At 45.1% G+C, this 15,633-nt stretch overlaps 1 protein-coding gene across 2 annotated transcripts in view; it reads right to left on the reverse strand.

Moving 5' to 3' along the window:
- Positions 1-217: 217 nt before the first annotated feature.
- LOC126993840 (uncharacterized) overlaps positions 218-15,633 on the reverse strand; it is a 75,402-nt gene continuing 59,986 nt past the window's right edge. For both annotated transcript variants that reach the window (XM_050852985.1, XM_050852984.1), the window contains exons 4-6: positions 8,031-8,225; positions 6,212-6,320; positions 218-4,859 (exon numbers count right to left, since the gene is read on the reverse strand). In XM_050852985.1, the coding sequence (XP_050708942.1) occupies positions 4,734-4,859; positions 6,212-6,320; positions 8,031-8,225 (430 nt within the window). In that variant the 3' untranslated portion in view covers positions 218-4,733. The remainder of the gene's footprint in view (positions 4,860-6,211; positions 6,321-8,030; positions 8,226-15,633) is intronic.

Below are 15,633 nucleotides of genomic sequence, written 5' to 3' on the forward strand. Positions count from 1 at the left end.
TACATTTTTCTTCATTGAATTGTAGCAGCCACTTTTTGTTCTATTCCTGTAGCTTGGTGATGTCTTCTTGTAGGAAATCCACAGTCAAGGGTTAACTTGACTTTGCCCCCCAGGCTGTCACTCAGGCCATCAATGACTATTTTTTTTTCATTTTTCACACCTTTGATCTCTTCCTCCCACCTTTAGTAGATTATAAAAGGAAACTGCAAATGCCTGCTGTAACAAATTCTTTATTTCATCTATGGACAGTAACTTGATAAAATAAAATACACTAGATAACAATATTGTTTCATTTTCCTGTACAGACAATCAGCTGCTATCATTCATTTCCAAGTCCCTTTTGTAAATAAAGCTACAATCAACTGGAATCAAAACATTATTTTTAATCATCAAAAAAATGTATGAGGGATTCTTGTATTAACATAAAAATAATAAAACACAAGGCTGTTTATATGACGCGTTAATCTACACTCACTGATTATTTTCTAGTTCAGTAATACAACCCGCTAGCTTGGTGCCTCTCAGCGGCCAGACACGCAGGACGCACGCCGGCCTCACCGAGACGAAAGGAAACAGAATCCAGAGGTGCACATTAGTCTAGGGTGGTGGACGAAGCACATCAACATTACTTGCTTCCTTTAGGGTGTGTGTGTGTGTGTGTGTGTGTGTGTGTGTGTGTGTGTGTGTGTGTGTGTGTGTGTGTGTGGTGTGGTGTGGTGTGGTGTGGTGTGAGGCAACATTCAATTCCTCTAACAAAACACACCTACAACATTTCATTCTTTGCCTCTTGATATTTAACGACTCAAAATTTTCACCCATGCCTGTTTAATTTTGTGTGTTGTTCATTCAATGTTAAACAGGTTTGTGTTGACAGTAACCCAGGGTACTGTGGGCAGCGGTCTGACCTGCAGCGCCACGGGTGACGGGCGGGTGCCGGGTGGCCAGGCCCGGGTATACAACCATCACTTGACTCACTTCACAAGTATACCTCAACATTATTTTGGAGGAAATCCAATACATGGATTAAAAAGTATAATATCTAATACATCTAGGAAACTTACAGTTTTCTTTAAAAAAAATCCACATCAAACACAAGTTACCAAATAGCCTCGTAGAGTTGTACCGCCAGGACCACCGAGTCAGGCCACAAACTGTGTTCCATCATGACAGGCTCACTAACTGATTTTTATTACTATGTATTTTTAATTTACTCGGCTATTATGTAGCTGAGGAAACACATGGAGACACAAGCTACAACTCATAGACAACCGCCCTTACGGGCCCCAACACACAGACGATTTAGTCATCAATAATTTTAACTTGGACTTGTCAGAGTTCTCTCGGCTCCTTTAAAATTATGAGATCGGATTCCCCCTTCTGTAATCATAAGAGATTACCTCAGTGTATGTTTGACAAAGACAAGACAATAATCCCTCCATCACAAATTTAAAACTCCGTTAAAGTTAATTAGGCAAAGAGTGAATGCCACATTCACTCCATGACTGTGTCTCAACAAGACTGTGCCGTGTTCACTCAAGACTACAGGAACTACTTGGTCACTGTCATCTTCCAGGATGGACAAACTGAAAGATCAAAGTCAAGGTGACGATGACCTGCCACCGCTGCGCAATCCTGAAATCCTCACAGGCAAGACTGACCTGACGTCCCACTCCTGCCCCCCAAGCCAGCTGTGAAACTGATCAGAGGATGTGGCTTTGTCGCTCTAGGATCACGAGTGGCAGAGTTTTCAACAAGCTGATGATACTCAACGAGGCAACCTTCTCCAGACTCACTGGCCAGGCACCTCCAAGCTAAGCTGTTTGACGGGATTGTCGCACAGATCAGCAAGTGCTTGGCTGCCAACAAAACCTTCAGAATCATTAGTATTTTGAATATTTATGGATTCAAAACCTTTGAAATTGGTAGTTTTGAACAATTTTGGATAAATTATGCATATGAAAATCAGTTAGTGGCTTGACTCAGCAATCCTGGTGTTACAGAGTAAGGTACAGGGAAGCAAGAAAATATAATATTTATGGTTACCTAAAATTATGCAACTTGCATTATAGCTTCCTAAATGGTTTCCTGGCCCTAAGGGAAACAAATACTGTAAACTGGTGTGGTGACAACTCAAGTGCAAACCCTGCACAGCGCACAGGACTGAGTATCTGCATATGATGTTAAAGCTGCTTTTTGTGGACTAGCAAGGCATATCAGAGGTAGTGAGGCAAGAGAAACACCAAAGGCCCCTATCCCTTCAATGTGGATTTTGCATTTACTGAATGTTAAACACTATTTTGTGGCTCAGTTTTCTTGACACTGCTTCATCTAGCTCGCTACGAACGAAAGGCTCTACTGATGCAAACAATGCAAGGGTGCTTACTGGGACTGACTCTTTGGACACAACACACCTCACAACACTGCAGTGTGTCGACAACAACACCTCAGCACAAGGGTGACGACTAAGTACTATTCCTCTGGGGGCGACATGGAAGCCAGGTATGGTGGTGACGGGGAGAGGCAAGAAAATACTGAAGCTTTACACTGACTGACAAGCACATAAATATGGTGGGGTGCTAACGGCTACAAACACTATTCCTCAGAGGAACAACTCTTGTAAGTAGACCACCTTTGTGACATACTGAGCACAAGTTGCCTTAGGAAAATACCCTTAAAAGAATTACAATTACACCAAGATAGGAACCTTCACAAGCTGTGTTATGCCCATTCACAACTGCAGTAACTAACTGCTAAGAATTTGATATGCAGTTCCAGGGAATCTTGACACTATTGACCCAAAGAATTGTCATCACCTTGAGCATTGCTACTAATTAAATTGTTCTCAGTATGAAGGAAACAGCCTCTAAACACTGAAACTTTCCATCCAATAAAACAAATGCCAGCAGCTTGTGAGCACCAGTAAGCAAGAACAGTGCCGAGTGGTGAAACATAACAACAAAAATAATTGTGAAACAGTTCCTCCTTCATCAAGACACAAGTAACGACATAATAATAAAAAAGGTCTTCATACCCAGAACAACTTGCGAGGTATATTATTGCGGTAGCAGTGCTCAGAGTGACTCATTCACTTGGAGGTCTTGCCTTACATTACATAATGTTCTGCAATAATCAATACTCTATCAGGAATAATCAAAAGTTACAAAAAAGTCAAGGAATCTTACACAAAAAGCTGAACAGCAATAAGCAAATAATTTGCTAGTTTTATATACAAATGTTACAACTAAGCAGTGTATAGCTCCTCCCGGGAAGGTTACCAGAGTCACGCAGGGAAACGAGGCGCTAAATGCAGTAACCAAGTGGAACGCAGAGTGACGTCAAGGTCTTCTTCATCACGCGGCGGCTCTGGCAACCTCACCCACTCCTGCTTGGCTTCTTTACACTATGTACAGTCTTCCTACCCTAAAACTGGAAATCCATAATACAAAGTAATGATGAATAATGCTGGCTGGCTGGCTGGCTGGCTGGCAGTGCAAAACACAAACACAGATGAATAACAAAACACACGTACACTGCCCCACGTCAGGGAGTCTAAATAACGCTCTGGCTCTAGAGCTTCTTCCTCTATCAACAACAACCACGAAGAGAGGCCCAGATGGGCTAACCAAGGACAGAGGAGGCGAGACTCGCCCGAGAAAGTATTCTATTAAAAAGATCCTGAAGAACTTGACAATGGCATTTGGGACTATGGTAGGTGCAGTCAACTCTTAATATAATGGTCACTCTGGCCATGGAAACACTGTGTACCGTCATACCGATTCTAAAGCAAACTTCAGAGCTTCGTTCAGCGTGAGTCTGCGGATGTTGCGACAACGATGACCACCACTGGAGTCCACAGCACTGGAACGGACCTAATGGAATCGTCTGGAATAGGTGGCTAAAGGCCTGCCAGATCCTTACATAAGGGTAACTGTTAAGCTGGGAATGTACAGTGATACGATATCAAAGCACAGCATGGAAAGAAAAATGAGAAATACACATAAGAAAATAAACTGTGCACCTAAACCTTTAGATACAAGCATAAAAGGCTACATAAATGAATGCTGTTAATCTTTGTATTCTACATATAAATTAAATTACATAAGTACCATCTGGACGGTTGTGACACAAGAGAAGTATACTCGCGGCTACCTACTCCACCGCCAGCGCCCGGCACGCCCGGCACGCCCAGCACACCAGACAGCGGGTGTTGCGACAACTAGAGTGGCCCTTACGCCTACGTGGAGGGCATGTGTGCAGACAGGCACCTTGAAGAACACTGCTATCCATATGTACACAAGGCAGATCATATATATGGTAGACACTAAAATATTATATATATATTACTCTGAATCTAAAAGACAGCACAGTAGGCATCTTGAGATAACTGAGTATGTGTCACATTCACCATCAGCAGCAGACAGGCTGTGCACACCCGCCTCAAGGCCTGTCACCCACTCACAGGGGAGGGCATAAAACTTCTTTGTGTCTACGCTTTGGTTGGCCAGAGTCGCCGGCCACACACGGGCTGCCGATGCTCCCTCCTACGCTAACAGAACGAGACATCTAGGCTGTTGGATGAGTACTCAAGAAGCACCAAGAGAAGTTCACACTACTCTGTGCAGCAAGTAAAGGCTCAAGTAATGTCCTCTGGGTCACTCACTAACATTCACAAGCAACAGGTGTGTGAGGGCGGCAGGGCGGGCAGGGTCGAGACAGGAGGGACAGCTGTGTCACTACGAGGGGCTGCTGCTGGGGCTGCAGGTGTCACTTCCGGGCACACTGTGGGGACTGCCAGCCTCCTTCACTACCCCTGGGCTGATGGTGGGCTTGGAGGGCTGCACTTCCACGTAACTTAAGTCCTGAGAATGATTAAGTCTCGTTAGTAAGTCTCATATTCTTAAGACAGTTTCTGCTCTTACAACAACCATTTCCCAAAGCCACAAAGAAGACTAGTTGAGTTTTCTTGAGCGTCTTTCTCATTCATGGCACAGAAGCCTTGTCAAACTATCACTAGACTCATAAAACTACCCTTGGAAATACCCACAACAACCTGAATGAAAGCCTTATCAAATGTGGGTGTGTAAGTCCTGAAATGCTTGAGAATATCTGCTTCAGTTTTCTTTATTTTTAAGTCATATCGCTCTCCCTAGCACAGGTGGGGGAGAAGCTTGTAGGGGAAAGGCAGCAGGAAGGGAAGAGTACTCAGACAAGTGATAGCATAGCATCTAACCACTCTTTACAATGAGAGAACAGTGCTGAGACATGTTCTAAACCCATATATCTCAGTATCAAAATAGGCACGGAAAGATTGCATTATTTGATTACATTCTTGAACATACAAAAGTGATGCCATAATAATCATGTTCTGATAAAGAAATAACATGAAAAAGATGCACTGTTTTTTTGTTTTTTGTTTTTTTCATTATCGTTTTCCTTTTTTTTTCACACCCTTGAACTGTTTCCTTTTCTGTAAAAAAAAAAAAAAAAAAAAAAAAAACAGATGAAACAAAAGATGAGACTAGAAATACAGTAAACACCAATAGAGTGAATTCATTAGTTGACTCCATTCTTCAATATACTAAAATAAAGCCATAATTACAGCAGCCCAATAAATAAATAACATAAAATAACTGGGGGAGACTAAACAATATGAGCCCACCCCACAACTTCCTACGGTGTGAACCCCCATTTTTTTTTTTTTTTTTTTACAACAAAGGAGACAGCTCAAGGGCACAAAAAAAGGAAACAATAATTATAAAAAAGCCCGCTACTCGCTGCTCCTAAAAAGAATCCAAAGAGGGGTCAATTTCAGGAGGAGGGGTCAATTTCAGGAGGAGGGGTCAATTTCGGGAGGAGAGGTCAATTTCGGGAGGAGGGGTCAATTTCAGGAGGAGGGGTCAATTTCAGGAGGAGGGGTCAATTTCAGGAGGAGGGGTCAATTTCGGGAGGAGAGGTCAATTTCGGGAGGAGGGGTCAATTTCAGGAGGGGTCAATTTCAGAAGGAGGGGTCAATTTCGGGAGGAGGGGTCAATTTCAGGAGGAGGGGTCAATTTCAGGAGGGGTCAATTTCGGGAGGAGGGGTCAATTTCAGGAGGGGTCAATTTCAGGAGGAGGGGTCAATTTCGGGAGAAGGGGTCAATTTCGGGAGGAGGGGTCAATTTCGGAAGGAGGGGTCAATTTCGGGAGAAGGGGTCAATTTCGGGAGCCTTACCTCATGGGGTTGGGCGTAGGGGTTGATAATTGTTCGTATTATTTCGGCGCGGGGGCGTTTGTAGCCTGAGAACGGCTGGTGATCGTTGTCGCATCCGTTGTCCAAGTCCCTGCAAAGACAGACCACGGTGAACCTCAAAACACTAAAACATGTACATTCAATCCTATACCTACTTCTTCTGTATCCAACACTACTAATATTACTTCTTCTCTTATTCTTCTTGTGTTAATGTGCGTATGGTTTGAAAATGGTGAAGAACAAGAAAACGCTGCAGAAGAAAGAAGAAAACGAAGCACAACTAAGAAAATGATGCAAAAAGGAGAAAACGAAGTACAAACAAGAAAACGCTGCAAAAGGAAGAAAACGAAGCACAAAGAAGAAAACGCTGCAAAAGAAAAGAAGAAAACGGAGCACAAACAAGAAAACGCTGTAAAAGGAAGAAAACGAAGCACAAAGAAGAAAACGCTGCAAAAGAAAAGAAGAAAACGGAGCACAAACAAGAAAACGCTGCAAAAGGAAGAAAACGAAGCACAAAGAAGAAAACGCTGCAAAAGAAAAGAAGAAAACGAAGCACAAACAAGAAAACGATGCAATAGGAAGAAGAAAACGAAGTGTAAACAAGAAAACGCTAAAAAAAACCCCGCTGCAAAAGGAAGAAGAAAACGAAGCACAAACAAGAAAACGCTGCAAAAGTAAGAAAACGAAGCACAAACAAGAAAACGCTGCAAAAGAAAAGAAGAAAACGGAGCACAACCACACACTAAAAGGGGGGACAAAAGAAAAGGAAGGACCATAACAAAAAACACACCACACTATCCTCCCCATACATAGCCTATTGAAGCCCCCATTAACATATTTCTGGTGCATCATAAGAGCCCTAATACCCACCGCACTCTTGTTGAAGGAGCCACAATGGAAGACACAATGCATAATGGACATAATGAAGACTATGCTAGCCCCTAGAGCAAAAAAAGCTTCCATTGTCTTCCCTGGCTGAGGCAACACGAGGGATGGCAACACACCCACGCAGTGACGCAAATGTGGAATTCCTGATGGTAAGTTGGGTGTGCTTTGTGTGTTTCGTCCCCCAAAGAGAAGAGGAAGAGGAAGAAAGTAATGAAGAAGAAGAAGAAGGAGAAGACGAAGGAGAAGAAGAAGAAGAAGAGGAAGAAGAAGAAGAAGAAAGAGAAAGAAGAAAAGACCAAAAGGAGGTCATATGAAGGATTACAAAGCGATATAGATCAAAAGAAGAAGAAGAAGAAGAAGAAGAAGAAGAAGAACAAAACAAGAAAAGAAAGAACAAGAATAAGAAGCGAAAGAACAAAAAAACAAGAACAATAAGTAAAAGAAGAACCAAAACAAGAACAAGAAAGAAGACATAACGTTACAAAGAAGAGAAAAAAGAAGAAAGAGAAGAACAAGAAGAACCAGAATAAGAACAAAAAGAACAAAAAGAGAGGATAAAGAGGAGGAGGAGGACCTATGAACGAAGAAGAAGGATAAGAAAAAGAAGAGGGATAAGAAAGAAGAAGAAGAAGAAGGATAACGAAGAATAACGAAGGATAACGAAGAAGAAGGATAAGAAAGAAAAAGACGAAGAAGAAGGATAACGAAGAATAACGAAGGATAACGAAGAAGGATAAGAAAAAGAAGAAGAAGGATAACGAAGGATAACGAAGAAGGATAACGAAGAAGAAGGATAAGAAAAATAAAACGAGAAGAGAAAACCAAGAATAAAAAAAAAAGAACTAGAAAAAAAAACACGAAAAAGCTACAACAAACCACAATACAAGTTCAACAACCACCTTCATCCCCTTACCTGCAGCGCTTGTCCTTGTCCTTCTGCATAAAGACGTACACGGCGAAGAGAACCACGAAGACCAGCACGCAGGCCACGGTGGCGCCCCCTGCGATCGAGGCCGTCTCCAGCAGCACCTTCTCCCGCGTGTGTAGGAGGTAAGAGCCATCCAGGTCCTTGAATTCACACCGCTGACCCATGTAACCGTCTGCACACCTGTTGGGAGGGGAAAAATAGGGTCGTTAGTGTCGTGTTCTTAAAGATTTCGTAGCCCAAGCTCACATATACATACATAGGCTCACATAGGCTTTCCTAGGAGTTTTGTGGCATTTCCAGGGATATTTTTGTGGCCCTTCTGGTAGTCTGACCCTTCTTCTGTAATGTGACCCTAAGAAAACACTCATTAATCTTATACATTTCTTCGCTTATTTACACATATTTGACAAGGCTTTCGTAGGAGTTTGGGTCAATGCCAGGGGTAGTTTTATGACCTTTTATGACCTTTTATGAAACGTTTGACAATACCAATCTTGTACATTTCGGGGGCCCAAGAACATATATTTGACAAGGCTTTCGTAGGAGTTGTGGGGCATTTCCAGGGGTAGTTTTGTGGCCCTTCTGGTAGTATGACCCTTCTTCTGTAATGTGACCCTAAGGAAACACTCATTAGAACCCGACTGATGTCCTTTTTGGCCTCTGGAAATTGTTGATGTGAGGGGTGGAAACGTTTGACAATACCAATCTTGTACATTTCGGGGACCCAAGAACATATATTTGACAAGGCTTTCGTAGGAGTTTGAGGTATTTCCAGGGGTAGTTTTATGACTCTGGTGGTAGTCTGACCCTTCCTCTGTACCCTGCACCTAAGGAAACACTCATTAAAACCCGACTGATCTCCTTTAAGGCCTTTGAAAATGGTTGATGTGGGGGGTGGAACCGTCTAACAAAACCAACCTTAGTTTTTACCAGGCTCAAGTAAACGCGTGGTACATAAGAACGTAAGGAGTCTGCTACCTGGCTCTTACCCGGCGTTTGGTCTTACACTGGTATTACGGCTATCAGTCACCAGGATCTGTGTTTTGCCGGAGCTAAATAAAGTGTTCCTCTTCCTGCTCCCTAATGTTTGAGTTTTTCCAGAGTCGCGGCGAGGAGGCGAAGTAGACGTGATTTGTGTTTTGCGAAGCAGCGGAGCGACGCGCGAGTCGAGTCTTCAAACGAGGAAGCTTATAGTGTCTCCCTTTCTCACCTCTTATTACTCGTCTCGTGTGTGTGTGTGTGTGTGTGTGTGTGTGTGTGTGTGTGTGTGTGTGTGTGTGTGTGTGTGTGTGTGTGTTCAGGGGGAGGCGGTCTGTTCTAATTTTAGTTCCGTTCCTATCGTCGGCCACAATCCCGCCGCTGATGTTCTCTCCCCTTCCTCTTCCCGTTCACTCTCCCGCCGCTTCCTTTCCCTCCAGCGTCGCCAGGTCGCCGGGGAGGGAAGGGGCGAGGCCTCGGGGGGGGTTGGCTGGCTGGCCCCTTAGGAGGAAGCCGCCGCCGTGCCTCCCTTTGTCCGTCCCCCCTCCCCCCCTGACCGCGGCCCCAACGCGACGCGCCGTTTCTGACGACGTGTAGTAACCCTGAATTTCCCTCAGAAAGCACGGCCATCACGACCAGCAGCTTTCTCCGGCGCACGAAGGCAGGAAGGGAGGCAGGATGGCGGAGGGAGGGAGGAAGGGAGGGAAGGCGCGGTGACTGGCAGCAGCCCTCACCCTCTGGCCGCCGTGTCGCTGGGAACATCTCACCCGTGAAGTTTGTCGACCCAGCCCACCGCAACTCTGTCGCCGCCCGCCAGCGTGCAGCTGCAGCAGCCTCGCGCCTCGCTGCTCCTGCTGCTACACGCTCTGGCTGGAGGCGGCGGCGCGGGGAGCAAAACCTTGTGTTGGCAGCTGGGCTTGCCTCGCCGCTGGGTCGGAGCAGGATCTCAATATTACAGATCGTGTATCGGGGCAGGCTGGGCTACATCACACAACATACATCCTCGCAGGGCGGCTGTCCACACGCTCAGGCCGATCATCATGGTTGGCACCGCGTTAGCTCAACACGGACCCGCCGCACAATAGGCTGAAACAATGCCGCTGGCCGCTGAATCACGCCGCGATATCCTGTTGCGCCGGGGCGTGACAAGACGGGCTTCGGCCACCACGCTCCAGCTTTGAAGTGGCGACGGTGGCTGCGCAGGGCTGATGGGACTGAGGACTGGCTGGTCTAGGCCTTCCCCGTGGCAAAAACCCTCAGCCCAGCAGCCCCGTCCACCGACCCATCTGCCGCAGCCTCGAGATCTCGGCGGGGTAAAGAAACGTTCGCCTCGCATCGCACACACATATCGTGGGAATTTCAATGACGTCTGGGTACCGATCCTCACTCAACACCCTCCCCCCTCCTCTTCCCCTCTTCCTCATTTTCCTCCCCCTCAAACCCCTACTTCCTCCCCATCACACACCCACACATTCACATTCCCACCACCTCCCTCAGCTTCCCCTCAACGCATCATTATTCTCACATCTCTCCCTCTCCCTTATTCTCCCCCCTCTCCCTCTCCCTGTCATCTGGCCCGGCGAAGGGAGGGAGAAAGGGAGGAAAGGGAGGGGATCACACATTACCAGCCTCCATATTAACCCAACCAGGCGGGGCGGTAACCAGAGGAAGGAAATGCCGATGTGTGTGTGTGTGTGTGTGTGTGTGTGTGTGTGTTCGTTCATTCACTGGTGGGGTTCTCCGGTCTGAATGGAACATGCTGTGGGCGTTTGCGCGTATGTACGTACACACACACACACACACACACACACACACACACACACACTTAATATCCCTTTTCTTTTCCTTCTATCCTTCCTTCCTTTCCTTCCTTTCCTCTCTCCACTTTCAAATTTCCTTCCTTCCTATCTCACTTCTTCCCTTTCTTTTCCTTCCTTTTCCACCTTCCTTCCTTCCTCTTCCCTGTACGTTCTTCCTCACTTCTCCCTTTTCTTCCTCCCTTCCCTTCCTACCTTCCCGCTCCACTCTTCCTCTTACACAGATGCCGTTCCGAAGAGAAGAGAGATCAGGAAAAAGAGGAAAAAGGTAAAACTAGGAGATATAGAGAGGAGAAATGAGGAGATAAGAAAATGATAGAGGAAAGGATCACGGAAGAAGGAGAGAAGGAGAGAGTCAAGATATGGAGGAAAGGAAAAGATTAGGAAATGAAAAAAAGGTTAGGGATAATTGAGTAAAGGTAGGAAGGATAGATGGAAGAGAGGAAGGAAGGAAGAGAAACTGGAAGAGAGGAAGGATAGATGGAAGAGAGGAAGGAAGGAAGAAAGACTGGAAGAGAGGAAGGATAGATGGAAGAGAGGAAGGAAGGAAGAAAGACTGGAAGAGAGGAAGGATAGATGGAAGAGAGGAAGGAAGGAAGAAAGACTGGAAGAGAGGAAGGAAGGAAAACTGGAGGAGGGGAAGGATAGATGGAAGAGAGGAAGGAAGGAAGAAAGACTGGAAGAGGGGAAGGATAGATGGAAGAGAGGAAGGAAGGAAAACTGGAAGAGGGGAAGGAAAGCAGGAAGGAAAAGAGAAAGGAAGGATGAAGAATAAGAGAAAACAAACAACACAAAAACACATAAAACTCTAAACAAAACACACACACAAAAAAAAGATAAAAAAACGACAACCTGAAAGTCCCAATCCAACCAAACACAACCAAGCCAAACTAAAACGAGGCAAAGGGATTTCTGGGAGGATGCAACACCACCACCACCACCACCACTACCACCACCACCACCACCACTACTACCACCACCACCATCACCACCACCACCACCAGGCCACTCCATTCATGACTTCGGGAATATTGAGAGATGTTGCAACCTTCCAGCTGTCTTTTGTCTGCTCCGCCCACTCCCAACATAGCGAGAGAGAGAGAGAGAGAGAGAGAGAGAGAGAGAGAGAGAGAGTTAGTAAAGGAGGACGAAAGAAAGTGAGGTGAAGTGTGAGGGCATGAAAACAATCTCTCTCTCTCTCTCTCTCTCTCGCTTGGCACACACTTCACTAACGGGGTTACACATGCCTACACCCACGCCCACACCCACGCCAACACACACACACACACACACACACACACACACACACACAATCACACCAACACGCACGCCCACACACGCTCACGTCTCTCTCTCTCTCTCTCTCTCTCTCTCTCTTGGGTAGACAATATGTGGAGGAAAAGGAAGAAAAGAGAAAAGGAAGAGGAAGAAAAAAATGAAGAGGAAAGGAAAGAGATAGAAAGAGGATAAAGGAGAGGAAAGGGAAGTAGGAGAGAAGGAAGGAAGGAGGGAGGGAGGGAACAGGTGAGGGAACAGGAGGTAAAGGATATGACGAGAGAGGAGGAAGAGTCAGGTGGTGGTGGTGGTGGTGGTGGTGGTGGTGGTGATGGTGGTGGTGGTGGTGGTGATGGTGGTGGTGGTGGTGGTGGTGGCGGAAGTTGCAGGAGGTATACACTTTCTTCCTTCCTTCCTTCCTCCTCCTCCTCCTCCTACCCCTTCACCTCCTCCTTATGCAACACATCGCACCTTTCCCCTTAATTGCAAACACCTGGTGAAGATTCATATATGGAGGTGTGTGTGTGTGTGTGTGTGTGTGTGTGTGTGTGTGTGTGTGTGTGTGTGTGTGTGTGTAATCTCTGCTTGTGGTGGTGACTGAACCTTGACGAGGCCTACGTGTGTGGCCATGGCGTACACACACACACACACACACACACACACACACACACACACACACACACAGTAAAAGAAAACCCTCATAAACGGTAATAAGGAGAGAGAGGAAGAGGAAGAGGGAGAAGAATTAGCAGCAGAAGGAGGAGGAGGAGGAGGAGGAGGAGGAGGAGGAGGAGGAGGAGGAGGGAGAAGAAGAATTAACAGGAGAGGAGGAGGAGGAGGAGGAGGAGGATAAGGAGTCTCTACAACGCCTTCAGCTTTGGGTCAGTTTCCAAGAGATCAATTCCTGTGGTTATGGTGTCAATAGCCCAATAGCCGGCTGAGGGGGGGGGGGGGGGCAGGGGGGGCAGAGGGAACAAGGCTAATAAGGGGGGGGAGGGGGAGGGCGCTAAGACCCCCAACCCCTACCGAAGACACGTTGCTATACCTCCCTGCCCACCTCTGCCTCTGTCTGTTATTGCTTCTCCCATTTCCTCTTCCCTCCCTGTCAATCTCCCTGTACTTCTTTCACCCTGCCACCTCTCCCTACCTCCCTTCCTTCCCTTTGTCTTTCCTCCCTGTTTTTCTTTCACCCTGTCAGTTCTCCCTACCTCTGTTCTCTCTCCCTTTTCCTCCCTTCCTTTCCCTTTGCACTTTTCTCCCTCTCAATCTTCCTGTTCTTCTTTCACGCTGTCACTTCTCCCTTCCTTCCTCCCTTTCCTTCATTATATTGTATCTCCCTTTACTATTAACCTAACTACACTCTCTCCCTCTCTCCATCTCCTCTTCTTCTTCTTCTTCTCCTTCTTCTTCTTCTTTTTCTTCTTTTATTTGTTGATTTCTTTTAGTTCTTGTTTTCTTCTTCATCATTTTTTTCTGTTTTTGTTCTTCTTCTCCTTTTTCTTCTTCATTTTCTTCCTCCTCCTCCTTTTCTTCTTGCTCTTCTTCTTGTTCTTCTTCTTTTTGCTCCTGTTCTTGTTTTTTTTGTTCCTATTCTTCTTGTTCTTGTTCTTCTTTTTCTTCTTCTTTTTCTTCTTTTTGCTCCTGTTCTTGTATTTTTTATTTTTCCTATTCTTCTTGTTCTTGTTTTTGTTGTTGTTTTTGTTTTTGTTGTTGTTGTTGTTGTTGTTCTTCTTCTTCTTCTTCTTCTTCTCCTCCTCCTCCTCCTCCTCTCAGGCCTGTTGGGTAACCGTCTTATCCACGCCCCATAAACGTCACCCATGAACACTAAGACCTGCTAATCCCCTTCGTTTTTTTCCCTTCTCTTCTTTCCCAATTTGTAAGGTTGAGGAATTACCGGGGAAGAAAAAAAGACGGAAAAATGTACGACCTGCCAATCCCCTTCCATTTTTTTTCCTTTTCCTTCCCTTTTCTTCTTTTCCAATTGATGTGAGACCTGTTAAGCTTCTTCTTTTCTTCTCTCTCCCTTCTTTAATGTGTAAGGTGAAGGAATTACCGGGGAAGAAAAAAAGGAGGAAAAATGTACGAACTGCCAATCCCCTTCCATCTTTTCCTTTTCCTTCCCTTTTCTTCTTTTCCAATTGATGTGAGACCTGTTTAGCTTATTTTTTTTATTTCTCTGTTCTTTTCTTCTTTAATTTGTAAGGTGAAGGAATTATGGGCGACTAAGAATTGTAGAGAAAAAAAAGAATATAAAATAGTGAGACCTGCCAGTCCTTCTTTTCTTCCCTTCTCTTTAAATTTGTAAAGTTAAGGAATTAGGGGAGATAAAACGCTAAAGAAGAGGGAAAAATGATAAAAACAAGACTAACTAAATGACCAACTGATTGACTGACTGACCGACTTGTAAACATCACCAAATATAAAAAGCAAGAAAACAACAACAACGATAATATACAGTAAAAAGAACATACAGAAAAAGTCTACTCAATCAACACGCAGGTAAACAGGTAAAAAAAATAGTTAAAAAAAAATAATAAACAAACAAGAAACGAAAAAAAATCAACCATATAAAAAAAAAATGCAACAGGTGAAAAAAAAAACAGGAGGAGGAGGAGGAGGAGGAGGAGGGACGAAGGGAATGGTTTTGGGAATGAGAGTATGAAGGAATTTTGGATTTAAAGAAGGGAAAGAAAAGAGGAAAAGGAGAAAGAATAGAAGGGAATTGAAGGGAAGGGAAGAGAAGAGAAGGGAAGAGAAGAGAAGAGAAGAAGAAAAAGAAAAAATATGAAACAAATAAAAAAAAAAATCGTCCCAGCTTCAGCCTCTACCCCCCCCCCCCCTCCCCCCTCCCGCATCAGCTTCAAGGCTTCAGGAACGCTTACCCAACGCTTACCCACGGAGCGCCTTCAAGCTTTCCAAAACGCTCACGTCCCCAACGCCGCGACTCGCCTGCCTGAATCCCTCCTTTGTGGCTAAACCATTCATCGGTGCCTCCTCCTCCTCTTCCTCCTCCTCCTCCTCCTCTTTCTCTTTCTTCTTTCCTTTCTCCTCCGCCACCGTCACCGTCACCGCCTTCCTTCTCTTCTTTCTCTCCTCCCTTCCATCTTTTTTTCCTCTTTTATTCTTTTCTCCAGTAAACCTACACTCTTTTTCTCTCCACTTTTCCTCTCTCTTCTCTTTTTCTTCCCTACCATTCTTTTTTTTTCTTTTCTTCCCTTCTCTTCTCTTTCTTTCCCTTGCCTTTCCTTTCCTTTCCTTTCCTATACTCTTCTCCTTTTTTTCCTTTCCTTCTGTTCCATCCCCTTCCTATTTCTTATTTTTCCTTTTATCTTTTCTTCTCCTTCCCTTCCCTTCTCTTCTCTTCTCTCTACTTTTCTTCTTCTCTTCCTTTCCCTTTTCTTCTCTTCTTTCCACTTTTTTTCTTTCTCTTCCCTTTTCTTTCCTTCCCTTGTCTTCTCTTCCCTTCTTTTACCTTGTTTTCTCTTCCCTTCCCTTCTCTTTCCCTTCTCCAAATCCCA

This window comes from Eriocheir sinensis, unplaced genomic scaffold, assembly GCF_024679095.1.
Source record: "Eriocheir sinensis breed Jianghai 21 unplaced genomic scaffold, ASM2467909v1 Scaffold686, whole genome shotgun sequence".
NCBI lineage: Eukaryota > Metazoa > Arthropoda > Malacostraca > Decapoda > Varunidae > Eriocheir > Eriocheir sinensis.